The sequence below is a fragment of the Somniosus microcephalus genome, chromosome 14 (genome assembly GCF_052327205.1).
Source record: "Somniosus microcephalus isolate GS21.2 chromosome 14, FLI_Smic_1.0, whole genome shotgun sequence".
Classification (NCBI taxonomy): Eukaryota; Metazoa; Chordata; class Chondrichthyes; order Squaliformes; family Somniosidae; genus Somniosus; species Somniosus microcephalus.
In genome coordinates this window covers 87,864,601-87,881,684 of record NC_141000.1, presented here as the reverse complement: position 1 = coordinate 87,881,684, position 17,084 = coordinate 87,864,601, and the positions used below count along the sequence as shown (strand labels likewise).

The 17,084-nt window shown below is 40.7% G+C and overlaps 1 protein-coding gene across 1 annotated transcript; it reads right to left on the bottom strand.

Moving 5' to 3' along the window:
* Positions 1 to 262: 262 nt before the first annotated feature.
* On the bottom strand, positions 263 to 14,477 carry LOC147107667 (transgelin-3-like). The gene is made up of 5 exons (XM_086006893.1): positions 14,199 to 14,477; positions 9,313 to 9,501; positions 6,019 to 6,193; positions 3,931 to 4,033; positions 263 to 3,580 (listed from the first exon to the last, which is right to left on the bottom strand). The coding sequence occupies exons 2-5, from the start codon at positions 9,490 to 9,492 to the stop codon at positions 3,439 to 3,441; spliced, it is 600 nt and encodes a 199-aa protein (XP_085863019.1). The 5' UTR covers positions 9,493 to 9,501; positions 14,199 to 14,477; the 3' UTR covers positions 263 to 3,438.
* Between the last annotated feature and the right edge of the window lie 2,607 nt (positions 14,478 to 17,084).

Here is a 17,084-nt window from a genome sequence, read left to right as displayed (position 1 = left end):
AGGTCTGTAAGCTTTCTCAATCAATACAACACTGTGGACAAGATGGAGTCCAGACCCCCTGGATCTTCTAAACAATAGCAGCCCTTACAGATGCCTGCAGGCCAATGACAACTCAGCATGTGATCACATGTGAATATAATAGGTATTCCTTACAGATGCCTGCAGGCCAATGATAATTCAGTATGCAAATGTTACACTGAGGTTACAGTTGGAGATCAGAAGAACCGCTACAGAAAGTCTAGGTGTTCATGTGCACTATATCTAGTAATGTAGCATTGAACAGAATACTATTAATTTATTTATTTTGCTTATTGAATGAACAAGAATCCTTCTCGTGATCTCCTAGACTTCAGAAAGCAGAATTAAAATATCAATGTGATTTAGGCAATAAAACTAGGGAATGGATAATTGAAAGTAATGGGCAAGTAGCAAATCCATCCATACAGCAGCTCATGCTTCTTTTTTTTTTTTGGGGGGGGGGGGGGGGGGGGGGAAGAAAAGAGAAAAAGGGGAGAAAAATAAATAGAACTTATGCTCCTTTCTCAGACCAAAAAAATCCAAACTAAGTTGATACACACTATAGTAATACAACTATAGTAATTCATACATGGATAAGTAGTCCCAGAGCTGAAGATTTCTTACAAACTGCAAGACAATATAGGATAGATGATTAATACTCCCTGGCCTGGGATACTCATATCCTTGAAGCTGAAAAAGATATAGGAAGTCAAGTTCAAATTATAGTGCATTTGCTGAATCTCCCATCTCCCTCCCCCAAATCTCTTACAGCATTTAGTAATGTGCAAATGGGGAGTGTATCTTCAGTGGATAGATTTCAGAACAAAGCAAGCCAGTTGTGGTAAGCAATTTCCACCCACTTTGCAATCAAAAGATGGTTGCATAGAAATAATGCCTTTGAAGTGACATGTTGCTTAGAACATGGTACAGTATGTACCCTCACACCTAGGGAAAGTAAGCTAGCAACAAGTGCCCAGATATTACATAAAAGTAATATCCTTGCACATGTGCCACTTGGTACCTGGAGTACTGTATTTGAATGCAATTTGTCACTTTCTCCAACCTGCCCGTGAACCAAGGATATGGACATTTCCTCCCAGTGGTTAAAATGGAATTTAAGGGGTTAATTTCTCACCTTGGCTAAATGTGGACCCTGCCACAGTAACCATCTCAAAATAAATTAATGTTCTAGAAAATACAATTCTGGACTTCAGAAAGCAGAACTAAAATATCAGACTGCAAATTTAGGCAAGTAATATTTTGGAACGATCTACTCCACAGGGTTATCTTGCCTTCTCATCACCATCAGTGGTATCAGACTGCCATCTGTCCCAGTTTATGGCCAACTGTCTGTGTAGTTATTCATTAGGAAGAGTCAATATTGCACATCTCATTTAATGCACAGATTTAGAGGCAACAAACTTTACAAGTACCTTCTCTTTCTTCTGCCTCCACCAGCAAAGCTAAAAACACTACAGTCATGACATACAACAAAATAGCTTTATTTCATGAAACCTTTAATAAATATTTAACATTTTGCTGAACACCATAGCCACAAACTGAAATTTTCCTGAACAGCACTGGAGGATTTTAAGCTCTGGATGTTAGAAAGGAGAATTTAGTAATTCATGGAAACTCCTAGAATACATGGTTAAGACTTTCATGGCATGGACTTCATTTACAGCAGAGGGGAGGAAAAGAAAAAAGAGAGAAAGTGCTGCGCAAGACATGGACAACAGCAACTTTGCTTATGACAATTTAACATGTAAAGCAACCCCATGGCATGTCAATCACATGTACAATTTGTCCAACTAATGTATGCATTTAAAAACCTCCCACCAAAAACTGTTTTCATTGAAAGCTCCAAAACCTGGGAGTGTCTAGATTAGTTAATTTCTGGTTAGACAAGATAATATTGGTAGTTCCATAAAAAAACCAAATATTTTAAATTATGGTTAAGCACTTGAAAATTGATGGACTTGAAAATCCAATTCATACCAGTACTGGTCCATCAAGTCATTTAACTAGTTTGACTAGGTCTAGGCTAGCACCAGGTGCAACTGAAGCAATTTATGAAATATGGCAAATTTAGTAATGGCTCTAAATAGTCTACAGGCAAGATCAAGTGATTCTTTTCCCTGACAAATGGTTCATTGTTGACAATTTCATGAGGTGTGGTCGCCTTTCTAAAAAGGGAATGCAGTGGTCAATCTCAAATTAAAAACTTCCAGAACAAGGTTGTGAGCTCGCTTCCTAGAGAATAAGTGCTTTTGTCCAGATTTGTAAAACAGCTTGAAATTTAAACATTACAGCCATCTTGTTTAAAATCAGGTAGATATTTCAGAAAATTACAATTCAAGGACAATGTGACGACAAATGATAGTGTACAATGTAAAAGGATGATACAAATGTGCGCATTTACCTTCAGGATTAGATGTAGGGACTAATTGGAAAAAAAAAAGTGAGCACCCTAGTGTACAAAAGATAAAAATCTGAGTCAATGCCAGAGGAATATTTTAGTTAGGGGGGACTAAATTGTGCATGCTGGTCTTCATATCCCCAGGAGTGCCAAATGACAAGGAATCAGAAATCCAAAACTGAACCTAGATCAACTTGTATTCCCATGTGTTTTTACAAGTCAACAAATTCTAGAAATTGGACACCAAGGTTATGTTTGCTTGATCCCAGAACCAAGCCAATAGTACATGGTCATTGCAAGCATCACTTTCTCAATGTGCCCATTACCAGATATTTGCACTGTGATCCCAAAAGTGGAAGTGCTGCAGAGGATCCCATTCTGGTGTTTAGCTGTCCAGCCATCTCAAGTCTTTGACAGTTCCATTTTTCCCCTCATGGTCAATAGGTGAATTCTCAAGGTGGCTGAATGGCCATTATGAGCAACTGACTGAAAGTTTGTTAGAAAGTAAAAAAATCAAAACATATAGTCTACACTGAAGGGTTAATATAGAATATCTAGTTGCGCCTATGAAATCTAATGAGCGATTTTAAAGTCTAATTCCATTGGAAGTATTGTAAATTCCTGAAAATTATTCCACAGATTATCTATCAAGAGATGGTGAAAAGCATATTAAAAATTTGAGGGTTCCAAAAAAAGCCAGTTTTATTTTCCTGCCCTGTAGTCAACAGGCAACTGCGTAGAGATGCCTGGATTTGTAATTTGTCAGCTACTGTTTGGTTGGTGGAAAGAGTGATTAGCAACTGATGTTTTGTTTATTTAAAACAAACTTTATGGTTAATACTGTTGTGACATAGCCAAGAGTTGATTTTTTTTTAAATCCACAAAGCGAAGTAGAAGCAAGCATCCTACTTGGACAATGACGCTTCAGAAGATGGCAGCCAAGGTTTATTTTGTAGTCTACAGTCCATTTGGTTTGGGGTTTCTCACCACAGGATGGTGTCTTACATGATCTGTCGATGCATGCCATAGCCAGTCATACCAGACTGGGAAGCTCCCTTGTTACTTCCCATCTGCAAGCCTATAACACTTTGTCCTTTTCGTAGCTGTTCTTCAGAAAATGCTCGTTTGTTACCCTGAGCTTTCCTGTTAGAAAGAAGCAGTTGTTACTTTACAAGGTGGACATGCAATGGGGAGAAAAAAAATCTCAATCCAAAAAAAGCACCTTTCCCCAAGCCTGTTAAAAGTTGACAAGATTTTCCTGCTGCATTAGAAAATTATGCAAGATAGAAATCTGTGCACCTTAAAACAACTGCATTTGCTTATGAATATTCAGGTCTGATGTGAAATAGTAGCCACTTTAGTGTGTGAAGTATAATCTTAATATTGCAAGAAAAAAATGAAAACCTATTTTACCATTATAAATTGAAGCAAAGATTCAGTTGGGTACCTTAGATTTTCAAACAAATTGTTACCAGTGCAAAATCAACACTTACCTATGAAACCAGTTGGGGTCCCCATGATAATATCCATCATCTTTGGTAACTGCTACACTACCTAAAGACATTAGAGTTCTTTGAACTGCAGCCAAGTCCTTTCCTATAAAAAGGAAAGTTTTATTTTTATGCACCAAACTTCTGAAGAATTGAAACTCTAATCACAAAGTGGTAGGACATCAGAATGACTACTATAGATTGATAAATGTTAATGTTTTGTCAGAATGTATTTAAACTGACCAGCAAAATTGCAATTCATAAGTCTAATTAAATTTAAGTTAACCAATCTTTATTGATTAAATGACTGGGATTCTGCACTGTCCATTTCAAGCAAGTTTATAGCAGCTTTTATTTTCATGCAAGCACAGTTTAATGAAAGTTCAGGATGATCTAGGGGATGTAAATTTAACAGTTATCAATTTACATTAAAAGTGAAGCAAATTACAACTTGAAGCAAAATCACTTAGATATACACACATGGCACATTATGAAATGCCACAGAAACAACTTAAAGGATCTATTGAGAACTTTAGCATTCCAATAGTCACTTCATTCCTAAAAAGGACTGGCACTTTTTTTTTTTTTTTTAATCCAAGTTACTCTCTCCTCCTCTTCAGCATGCATAATTACACAGCTAGGAGAGCAGGCAACAGCACCCAGGCATTTGGCAATGTCATTGTGACCAACAGGATGATTTGCCCTACAATTTGCACTACTGGAGTAGCATCCATCTTATTGGCACCTACTACATAGGATATACAGCAGAAACAGGCCATTCGCCCCAACCAGTTCATGCTGGCATTTATGCTCCACTCAAGCCTCTTCCAACCCCATCAGCATAACCCTCTATTCCCTTCTCCCTCATATGCTTATCTAACCACCCCTTAAATGCATCTATTCGATTCGCTTCAACCACTCCCTGTGGCAGCGAGTTCCACATTCTCACCACTCGGGGAATTCAGAAGAAACTTCTTTACCCAATTTGATTTCTTGGTGACTATCTTATATTGATGGCCTCTAGTTTTGCTCTTCCCCAAAAGTGGAAACACTATCAAAACCTTTCATAATTTTAAAGACTATTAGTTCACCCCTCAGCATTCTCTTTTCAAGGGGGAAAAAAAGTCCCAGCCGGTTCATCCTTTCCTGATATGTATACCCTTGCATTTCTGGTATCATCTTTGTAAATCTTCTACTGCACCCTCTCCAGTGCCTCTATATCCTTTTTATAGTATGGTGACCAAAATTGTATGCAGTACTAAAGTGTGGTCTAACCAAGGTTTGATAAAGTTTAGCATCACTTCCCTACTTTTCAATTCTATCCCTCTAGAAATAAACCCCAGCACTTGGTTTGCTCTTTTTTTTAAAAAAGGCCTGGTTAACCTGTCGCTACTTTTAAATGTGTATTTGTACTCATCCCTTTGCTCATCTACCCCATTAAGATTCATATTTTCCAAGTAATGTAACCTCCCTATTTTTCTTACTAAAATGTAATCACATTTATCAGTGTTAATATTGATTTACCAATTATATGCCCATTCTGCAAGTCTAATGTCTTCCTGTAATTTGTTGCAGTCCTCCTCAGTGTTGATTATCCCCATCACCCCCACTATAATTCACCTTCAATTGGAAGTAGTGTGATCGCAAAAGTTCAGCTTCTTCCACAATGAGCTTCCGAGATCAGTAACACTGAAATTCTCCAGTAGACAATAGGAAGCCACATTGCCAGTTTAGTAATTTCCCAAGATATTCTATTTTTTTGGAAAAACCACTGCTGAAGAGGCAGATTGTCCAGCAGTCTTTTTTTTTTTTTTTTAAAAACAGGTTACATTTAAGTTCTGACTGTTGCCCATGGGTATTAAACTAAAAATTGCTTGGTCATTTTACCTAGAACAGTTAAAAGCCATTAGGGAGAGGAGGCCATCATTCCCATCTGTCCAGTCTTTCCCCTCAAAAAGGAAGAGTGAATCTTCAAATACAGCTACTAGAGCTCATTCATATTCCACCCCCAAAAAGAAAATAAACCTACTGCCATTTTAAGTGAAAAATTAATGTAATTTAAAATCGAAGTGAAGCATCAGTGCCTACTACCTTCCCACAAGTCCACTGTCTGGAAGATATCCATTGTTGCAACACCATAAGCTTCAGCAGCTTTCATAAACTGAGAGATTTGTTCCATCTGTTTAAAGGCCATTTTGGATTCCTGGATTTTTTTAATTGGCTCCTGGTCTTTTGGATAAAGGCTGTTTATAACTCTACACAATAACTAAAGGGGGAGGAAAAAAACATTACATCCAAACATGAACAGAATTTTAAGTGAACACAAGTCAAGAGCCAAAGAAAATGTTTTTACTCATTAGCAATGTGTCCCATAAGATATTTTAAAACATTCACTGATTACTCAGGAGCAAAGTTTAGCTCCTTTCAAATAGTGAATTTGAGGCAAGCACAAGAGAAAATGCAACTGTGTGAGGACATGCAGCAAATGCCATTTGCAACATGAAGTTGTCCAAAAAGTGGGAACTTGCAGCGTACTAGCAATACATGCAAGTCTGATTGTCTCATGAATTGGAAGGAAACCATGGTAGGAATATACACCTCCTTATGGCAGAGAGATCTCCTTTAAAATTAAGCAGCAAAGCACATTAGGTGGCATCTTGTGGTGACAGCACACAATTAATTCAGTACACAAGGTTTCGTCATGTCCCCTGTACTACTAAACCCAGTGGATATGGGGCGTTGCAAAAACCTTAGTTGTAGTGCAAGTCTCTCCAATCTGGTAAACTTTACAGATCCATTACATTCAAATCATCACAGCTTGACAGCTGCTAGTACTCCAAGGTCAGAAGATTCTGGGTCTCCGCTCCACACTAAGAGAAAGAGAGGAGCACGAGAACTATCTTGATAGTGTTACTGCAGCATGGAATGGTTTCTCTGTTTGAGGCGGAGACCATTGCAGCTCAAGGAAATATTGGATAATTTGAAACAAGATATAGAACTATGTTCAGTGCAGATGATTAGTCTGACAAAAAAAACAGCAGATGATATGATGGGCCAAATGGCTTCCATCTATCCTCCAAACTTCTATGAATAGTCTGATACTCTGGACAGTACCAAGTGCTGTATTGCTGGAGGCCCAAACTTCAGATGAAATATTAAAACAAATTTTCCACCATCTATTAAAGGTTCCATGACACTAAAGACCAGGGAACACAAAGATTCCCCGACTAGCCTCCATCAACTGGCCATTCAAACTGTTCTTTGTAGGACATTGTAGGCACGGAATGGCTGCTGCATTTGCCTGCATAAGTACCTCACTCAATTTAGCAACTAAGAAATTAACAAAGGTAATGTATTTGTTTTAAAGAAAAGCAGCAAGAGCAAAGAGTTAACCCAATAGTCCCATCAATAAATGCCGACAGGCTCTTGGTAGGTCAGTGGCTAAATGTGCCATATGTTGTGGGACTGAATCATGGTCTATGCTGCATTTGCACAGCTCAGCCAGGGAGACAGTTTACTGCACTCTGCTTCAGTGCCTTCAGGCAAGAGAGTTAAAAAATTGGCCAGGTGTTCCTGTCTATAAGTGTATCCCTTGCCACAAACTGTGTGGGGACATCAGTCTCAGTTTGGATATCCCCAAGTCACCTCAATCATGTGTGCCAGGTTTCACCCTTACTCTTAAATCCATCTGGTCACCATCATAACCAGCTTATCACCATTAAGTACAAGGTCATAGTTTCAGTAAGGGAGTTTGGAGTGGTTCTGCCTTCAGCTAATATTCCTTCCAACTCAATTTCTGATGAGTCTACACAATCTGTTCTATGGGTGCTGACTGATCTGCTGAGTGTTGCCAGCATTTTATGTTTTGGTTGCATTCCTTCTAACTTACAAAATAGAAGATACAGGTAGACTATCCTTTATCCAAACTTCCGAAAACCGAAAACAAGTTTTTTCGTTCAGCGTAAGTCGTGCGCACGACGCCGACGCCCACCCCCCCCACAAATTTCCCAGTCTTATAAAAGACCTTCTGAAATCCAAAATTTTCCGAAAACCGAAACACGGCTGGTCCCGAGGTTTTCGGATAAAGGATAGTCTACCTGTAGTAACATCTTGACCATTCCTCATGTGGTCATTGACTGGTCAATGACCACAAGGGCATCATATCCAAACCCCCCCAACTAGCATCCAGACATTTCTGCAGCAGTGGAAATACTGAATTTCCTCCCTACCTAACCTAGGGAATGAAGACCTGCCTTCAATCTAGTTTCTTTCAGTTTTGAAGGGGTCGACCCGAAACATCAACTCAAAATTTCTCTCCACGGATGTTGCCTGACCTGCTGAGTTTTTCCAGCATTTTCTGTTGTTATTTCAGATTTCCAACATCTGCAGTATTTTGCTTTGTACATCTATTGCCTCTTGGCTGAGATCAGATCAGTACAGACTGGGGATTGAAGATTTCTGGTCTTGAAACTTGCTATAAAAATGCAACCTTTAAGTCTTCCAACACATGCCTTACGTATTACACAGCCAATGAATTAGCTTTTGAAGTGTGGTCACTTTGTAGGCAAATGCAGCTGTCAGTTTACCCACAGCAAGATCCATAAGAGAGAGACACTGAACAACTCCAAAAAGAAATGTCAGTCTAGGTTATATGGCCCACTGCTTTAAATCAGAGCACTGCCACGGAGCCAAGTTGGCTTTATGGCCGAGCTATTCAATTGGATAAACTCAATGTGTCATCAGGGAGCTGCATAGTGTGTCTTTTTTTTTTTAAGTCCACTTTTCCTGCATTTTCTGACACCTCAAGTGTCAGTGTACTTGTCTGCACACCCCCCCCCCCATTTCCTCCCTAGGGTACTGTTCCATGGGTGCTACAGAATCTTCACATCTAATATGAGCCAAAACAGCAAATGTCAGCAGACAATCATGGGGTAGGGAGGGTAATTGAGGTCAATGTGATCCTGTAGCAATCAGACTGAAAACCTGACTAGAAGGTAATGGTTTTCAGGCTGTTAAAAAACAGTCTTACAAGATATTCCATAAAATTTAATTGCAGGAATCATAGTACAGTAGTGAAAAAAGGTGATTTGTACAACTTTTCTAGGCTCATTTCACAATAGTTATAGCACATGATCTTCAGCCAACTCAATGTTGACATTGTACACAAATGTAAAAGATCACTCCATATGGGATGACAAAAACAGTTCAAAGTATGGCAAATGCTATTTGGCATATTCTCCTGACATTTGATTGCGAACAAGATCACAGTTAAAGTCCACATTTTAACTAAAGCACATCTAATCAAAATTTCTAAACTGTTATCCCCAACTACTTCCTTACAGAATATAAAGGTTAATCAGGAACCATGAATTAAAATATACTTACTGCACCACTCATCAACCACTTCTGGAAGTGTGTTTTTCCATGATCCGGACGATTTACATCCCCACCACATTGTGCAATGATCCAATCCACCAATCGTTCTTCCAATTCTGGATCATATTTCTGATCAATTTTTTGCTCAACCTCTCTGCTCAGGCCATAGCTTGGTCCTCTATTGGCCATTTTTGAAACCTAGAAATGCAAGTGTTCATTTAATATCTAAAATCTCTACACCAGCTACTTTCAATGCATTATGTACCTACTTCATGCAGGTGATGTAGAAGCATGGTGCCGACTACAAAGTGCAGTGCCACAGTAGTGAAATTTAATTTCTCCACATTATAGTTCTTGAGCTCAGTCAGCTCATTGCAGTCCAGCTTCAGGATAGATGACAAAGCAGCAATCCTAAAGCCAGTCCATCATACAATTCCAATAGAGTTTAATTTTAGTTAATGCAAAACAAATCTACATTATGATAATGTATGTACCCATTTCAGCAATTATCAACTTGCATTAACTTAATACAGCAACTAGGCTTCTACATTTTCCATAAAAGTTACCTTCTCAAAGGCATCCTTGAAATTATATAAATGTAGCAATTCCATTTACACCATTTTAACAGACGCATTAGCCAACTGAAAGCAAATTAATGTCTCCATAAAAGAATTTCATCCAGACACATTGAGCAGTCATATACCAAGTGCCCAGCACAATTTCAAGTCTCTCACATTGAATTGAATACCTGCACACAAGTGGATGTTTTATACCAATCCTCATTGATATTCTTGAGACCTGGATTATTTTACAACTTCTCAATTAACTAGTAAAGTTGCCCATGGTGCTGCCCAGTCAGTTGATTAGCACAAGTATCAATAGCTAGAGGGAAATAGTTGCAGCCTTCTCTTCCTGCTGGTTCGTTATCACAAATCCACACCGATGATTGTGGTCAACAATGAGGCACCAAAAACACCATAGAATGGGAAACAAATCCAGAGGTGTGGCTGCCAAAAAGGGCCACAACACGTGTCAAGCAGCCAGTGGGTGGTTGAGCCGGGGAGAAACACGTCTCCGAATGGATCAGAAGTCAGTGAAACAGTTTGAGGTGGTGGGTATGCAGCACTGCCAAACAGCCAGAGAATGGACTGCACACAAACTGGCAGGAAGGTGCACCAGGGGCAGCAAGAAAAGCTGCAGACACTGGAGACAAATGGTCCATAACAGGGACGATCTCCAAAATGGAAAGCTTAGGACTGTAAAACTAACTTTTATATTTCAAAGGCAGTGCTAAGTGGAGAATTCTTAATCACAGCATAGACTAAAGGCAAAAGAGTTATATAGGAGTTTTGAATAGAAAGTGACAGGGTACAGCAAATTTAATATAGACTGTATCTCACACTAAATACAGATAAAACCACTCGAAGCAAGTCACTTCTGTAATGAGATGCCCACAAATAGCAGTGGTAGTAAACTAGCCCAAGTTTTTTCTATTGCCCCACGTGGGATCATAAAGGACCTAGCTCTAACTTTAAGTTTAAGAGTTAAATCAGGAATCACTTTCCCCCAAAAGGGTAGTGGAAATTTGGAACTTGCTCCATAAAAGGCAGTGGATGCTGGGTCAATTAAAATTTTCAAGACGGAGATCACTAGATTTCTGTTAGGCAAGGGCACCAAGGGATTTGGAGCAAGGCAGGTAATTGGAGTGGTGTACAGATCAGCTGTGATCCAATAGAATGGCAGAACAGGCTCGAGGGGCTGAAAGAAACACTGTCCTACTCCTGTTCATGAATAGTTTCAACCTTTAACAATTGCAAACAAAATCAATTATGTTCTGCTGTCATGAAACAGGGGCAATTCTTTAAATGCAGTTACCGGTTTAACTATAATTGTTGCAAGTGCTGTTCCAGAAACAAATCAGCCACAAGAGCAAGTAAGGTACTGAGGCACGATATCTCATGTATTAATATGTTGCTGGCATCTGTTCTGCCCTCGTCGACACTTCTCTTGAAAGCTAAAAAACAGCTGAGTCATTGATTTACCAGAGAATTAGAATCCTACCAATTAGTCAGACCTCCTTTGTGGGCACAAGGGATCTGACTGGTCAGATCAATATTTTGCTGGCAGAGTTGGAAATTCAGTACATGCTGCCAAATATTCAATATTTACTGGATTCACTATCGAACAGCTTGCACACAGAGTGCTCATTTCCAGATCAGCAAGCGATGGGAATTCAAGGCATTTAAGGAGATTGGACTGCTGCAAAACCACCAACATTAATACCTTAGCTCTGGTATTGAAACTGTTACACGGAAAACAAAAAAACAAAAAAATTTAGATTAAAATTGAGATCAACTGTGTTAGTTCAAGTATCACTTCTGGCTTTGTGCAGTAGGTTAAGGAATAATCTTATTACACAAAGCTGTAATTCAGTGGAAAAAAATAGGATTCAAATACTGTCTGGCTTAACCCAACAGGCCATTCAGCCCCTCAAGCCTGTTCAGCCACATGGCTGATCTGTACCTCAACTCCTTATCCCTTGGTACCTTTACCCAACAAAAAATCAATCTTGAAAATTTCAATTGCATGCACAGCCTTTGGGGGAAGCAAGTTCCAGATGTCACTACCCATGGTTTCTAACCAAATCATGCAGATTTGGTCTAGCACAGGCATTCCATTTTTGGCCCACTACTCAGTTTTGGAATAAAGATGCTTTCAAAGTTTGTTTCATATTCCTTTCACTCCATTTGAGCATTTATATTTGACACTCTTTTACACAGTGCTCTCGCTCCCATTTAGTATATTTTGTTTACTATTAAATATTTTCTTCAAGTTGTCAAAAAAGTTAAAAAGGTATATTAAAATCTCAGTCGTGTTATGGCTAATCTGCAATAGCACACTTGTATTAATTCATTTTAAAAATGCCAAATTTCTCTTTTCTAACAAATATAGCACATTTAATGTAGTACAACATCCCAAGGCACTTAATGTTAGAAAACAAAATTTGACAACAAGCCACATAATGAGACGGGCAGGTCGGTTATAAGGAGCATCTTAAAGGAAGAGGTAGAGGCACAGAAATGTTTAAGGAGGGAATTCCAGAGTTTAGGGCCTTGGCAGCTGAAGGCATGGCCACCAATGGTGGAGCAATTAAAAAAATCAGGGATGCTCAAGAGGCCAGCTATCTCAGAGGGTTGTGGGGCTGGAGGAGATTAGAGATAGGGAGGGATTTGAAAACAAGGATGAGAATTTTTAAAGAAAAATCAAGGTGTTGCTTAGCTGCAAGCCAAGGTAGGTCAGAGAGAGAACAGGACTTGGTGCGAGTTAGGACACAGGCAGAGTTTTGAATGACCTCAAGTTTACAGAGGGTAGAACGTTGGAGGCCGGCCAGGAGTGTGTTGCAATAGTCAACTCTAGGGGTAACAAAAGGCACAATGTGGGTTTCAGCAGCAGATGAGCTGAGGCAGGAGCAGAGTCGAATGATGTTCCGGAGATGAAAATCGGCAGTCTTAGTGATAGCGTAGATATGTGGTCGGAAGCTCATCTCGGGGTCAAATAGGAACAGTCTGGTTTAGTCTCAGAATTACTAAGGGGTGGAGTCAGTGGCTAGGGAACCGAGTTTGTAGCAGGGACTGAAGACAATGGCTTCAGTCTTCCCAATATTTAGTTGGAGGAAATTTCTACTCAGTACTGGATGAGTCTGACAATTTAGAGACAGTAAAAAACAAGTCTAGTGCTGAATACACAAGTCAAATATCAATTTAGAGATAAATTCAATGTAAAGCCAATTGCTTAAAACAAAATTGACAGAAACCATCCTACCTCTTCCCAAATAAAGAGGACAGATATTGGAAAATGATGGGTCATGTTCAGATTTTTTCTAATTGTAACCAAATCACAATGTTGGTCTGCTCCATAATTGTTTAGTTAAAGTTACAAATAAAGTTGTCAGTCAATTGTGTTTAATGCTGTCAATTTAGGTAATTGACACTTTTCTACATTAGACTGATACTGCCCTTTATTCACAGCATCACCTAGTGATTAGTCTGACAATGCCAGATGCTCCATTTCTTAAGTCAACTATAATAGAGCTATAAATTAGTGCAATTAAAATAAGGTACTCATTAACCAGGAACAAGCTATTTAAGCCCTTCCCCCTCCCTACTCTCAATCACTGGAGTCCCCCCATCCTCACATTTTGCCATCTGTTCTCCTGCCATTACAAAAGTCTGCTTCACCCACTGACAGACAAAGCACCAACATCTGTAGGATTGTGGTGGGGGAAGGGAAGGAAAAAAATAGGATGATTTGTACAGAGAAACATAATATCCTGTCATTTTCAAAACGTTCCCCTCCAAATAAAAATTTGAGTTTTTTTTTTTTTAAACCCATTATCAAAAAGTTACAAAGCATACTTTCTACAACAACGTTTCAACAGTAAAAGAATTATTAATTCTGTAGTTCGCATTTGACTAGTATAAATCCTACGGAAATAAGTTCGAGGAGTCAATGCTGACGTTCCAGAATTGCCAGCACGACTAGAAATGGACAACACCAGCAGACACAATCTAAAGCTAGAAAGAGAAAAATCAGAAAATGAGAATACTATCGTGTGGCCTAGCCTTTTCAAAAAACTTGTAAATAATTATTTGAATCATTCTGAAGACAGCTGAATATGAACATTCTGGTATCTCGACAGCACACATTATAATTAATACTCATCATTACAGCTACAGAATATGTACCTGGCTAAGCCACGGGCTTCCCTTGTGCTGTTAGATATTTAAAAAAAAGCATTTTCCCCCATTATGACGTTCACATTCCAGTGCGAAATGCGGGGGGTTTTTTTGCGGTTAGTTTTTCCTATATTTGAGGTTATAGTTTATGAAACTAACCTGAAATTGAAAGGTACACAACTCCACAAGAAAGGTAATGCGAAGACTGGGGCGTGTTATACACTTCGAACCAGGTCGGATGGCGAGAGCACGAATAGGGCCAGCTCAGTGAAGAGTATCTGCGAAAGACAGGTTCTGGTCTAAAATAACCACACCCCCCCCAGGAACTGGCTGATTGATAGGTTGCTGCTTTGAGACTGACGATGTGATATAGACGCTTCCAGTTACAGCTGATTATCAGATTCTGATCATGAAGCTCTTTTCCGGTTGCCTGTCTCTCGGACTCCAAGTCGGCATAATTGAAGCCGCGACGATCATTGCCGCGATCACAAATCGCCACGTTTTCTCTCATCAGCATGCGTACAAACCAATAAAGGCTGAATTGCCTGAATAAACAAAACCTGGATGATGATACTTTGTTGGGAGCGCGACACTGAGGAGTACTGCCGTAGCCTATTTAAGATAGATTCATTCAAAATACCATAGTTTGAGGGACTGTGATTTTCCACATTGCACACAGTGGACAGTGAACTCAATTAACATTTCAAACACTACGCCTAGGGTCATTAACTCTTCTCAATGTGACATAAATGTGACCCTCATTAATCTAAATTGTCAATAGACCGAGATAATTGCCATTACGTGAAAAAAAGTCGATTATGAAAGGGAAACACTCAACACTGTGAAGAGACTGGAGTACTTCATCACCCCCCAGGAACCAATTTTTAATTTCATTGTTAAGTTTCATTTGATGTATTTTTTGTTGTTAGTTTTTTTTTGTTTCTTGATTGCAGCAAAAAGAGCAGCCCAGAGAAGATTCTATACTGGGTTCTTTTTATTTGAAATTGCCTCACAATAAAATCGGGGTTGTGTGCTGCAGGAAGAGAAGGAGAAGGAAGGGGGGGAGACAGACTGCTACTGCGGATTTTTGGCGGTCGCAGCTGGTGACTGTGCGGATTTGAAGTGATGTTGGCCGCAGCAGCGGTTTGCAATGGATCTGGACCACTTTTTGTGTCAGTCATGTTCATGCCAGAGGCTGGGTCTGGAATATATCCTCCAGTTGCATTGAGCCTTGCACCATCTGCAAGCGGGTGGCCGACTATAAGTCCTCACTAATACAAAAGCAAAATACTGCGGATGCTGGAAATCTGAAATAAAAACAGAAAATGCTGGAAATACTCAGCAGGTCAGGCAGCATCTGTAGAGAGAGAAACCGTTAATGTTTCAGGTCTGACGAAGGGTCATCGATCTGAAACGTTAACTCTGTTTCTCTCTCCACAGATGCTGCTTGGCCTGCTGAGTATTTCCAGCATTTTCGGTCTTTATATCAGTCCTCACTGTTGCTGTTGTGAGGTACACCAATCTTCTTCTTTCTTAGGCAATCCCTCGGAACTGAGGATGGCTTGCTTCCACATTAAAAATGAGTTCTCAGGTGACTGATGAGTCCAATGCGGGACCTACAGTCTCTGTCACAGGTGGGGCAGACTGTGGTTGAAAGGGTGGGGTGCTTGGATTGACGTGCGCTGCCTGCGCTTGGCTTCCGCTTGCTCCCAGCGAAGAGACTCGAGCTGTTCGGCGCCTTCCCGGATGCTTCTCCTCCACTTTGTGCGGTCTTGGGCCAGGGATTCCCAGGTGTCGGTGGGGATGTTACACTTTTTCAAGGAGGCTTTGAGGGTGTCCTTGAAGCATTTCCTCGGCCCACCTGGGGCTCTCTTGCCATGCCGGAGCTCCGAGTACAGCGCTTGTTTTGGGAGTCTCGTATCGGGCATGCGGACGATGTGACCCGTCCATCGGGACTGATTGAGCATGGTCAAAGCTTCAATGCTGGGGATGTTGGCCTGAGCGAGAACACTGACGTTGGTGCGCCTATCCTGCCAATGGATTTGCAGGATCTTGCGGAGGTGGTACCTCTCCAGTGCTTTGAGGTGCCTGCTGTACATCGTCCATTACTCTGAGGCATAAAGCAGGGCAGGTATCACTGCTGCTCTGTAGACCATGAGCTTAGTGCCAGGTTTGAGGTCCTGGTCTTCAAACATTCTCTTCCTCAGGCGACCGAAGGCTGCACTGGCACACTGAAGGCGGTGTTGGACTTCGTCATCGACGTCTGCCCTTGTTGACAGTAGGCTCCCGAGGTATGGAAAATGGTCCACGTTGTCCAAGGCTTTGTCGTGGATTTTGATAAGCGGGGGGCAGTACTGTGTGGCGGGGGCAGGTTGGTAGAGGACCTTTGTCTTACGGATGTTTAGTGTAAGGCTCAAACTCTCGTACGCTTTGGTGAAGGTGTTGACGATAGTTTGGAGTTCGATCTCCGAGTGAGCGTAGACGCAAGCATCGTCTGCATACTGTAATTCGATGACAGAGGATGGGATGACCTTGGATCTGGACTGGAGGTGCTGAAGGTTGAGCAGTTTTCTGTTTGTTCTGTAAATTAGCTCCGCTCCAGTGGGGAGCTTATTGAGGGTGAGATGGAGCATGGCAGCAAGGAAGATTGAGAAGAGCATTGGTGCGATGACACAGCCTTGCTTGACCCCGGTTTGTACGTGAATTGGGTCTGTGGTGGAACCGTTGGTCAGGATCACGGCTTGCATGTCGACGGGAAGCAGGCGGAGGATAGTGACAAACTTTTGAGGGCGGCCGAATTTGAGGCGGACACTCCATAATCCCTCATGGTTGACAGTGTCGAAGGCCTTTGTGAGATCAAAGAAGGCCATGTACAGTGGTTGGTGCTGTTCCCTGCATTTCTCTTGTAATTGACGTGTGTTGAAGATCATGTCCATTGTACCCCTTAGTGGGTGGAATCCGCATTGCGACTCTGGGAGGAGCTCTTCGGCCACTGGGAGAAGGCGATTGAGGAGAAGTCTTGCGATGACTTTCCCTGTGGCAGAC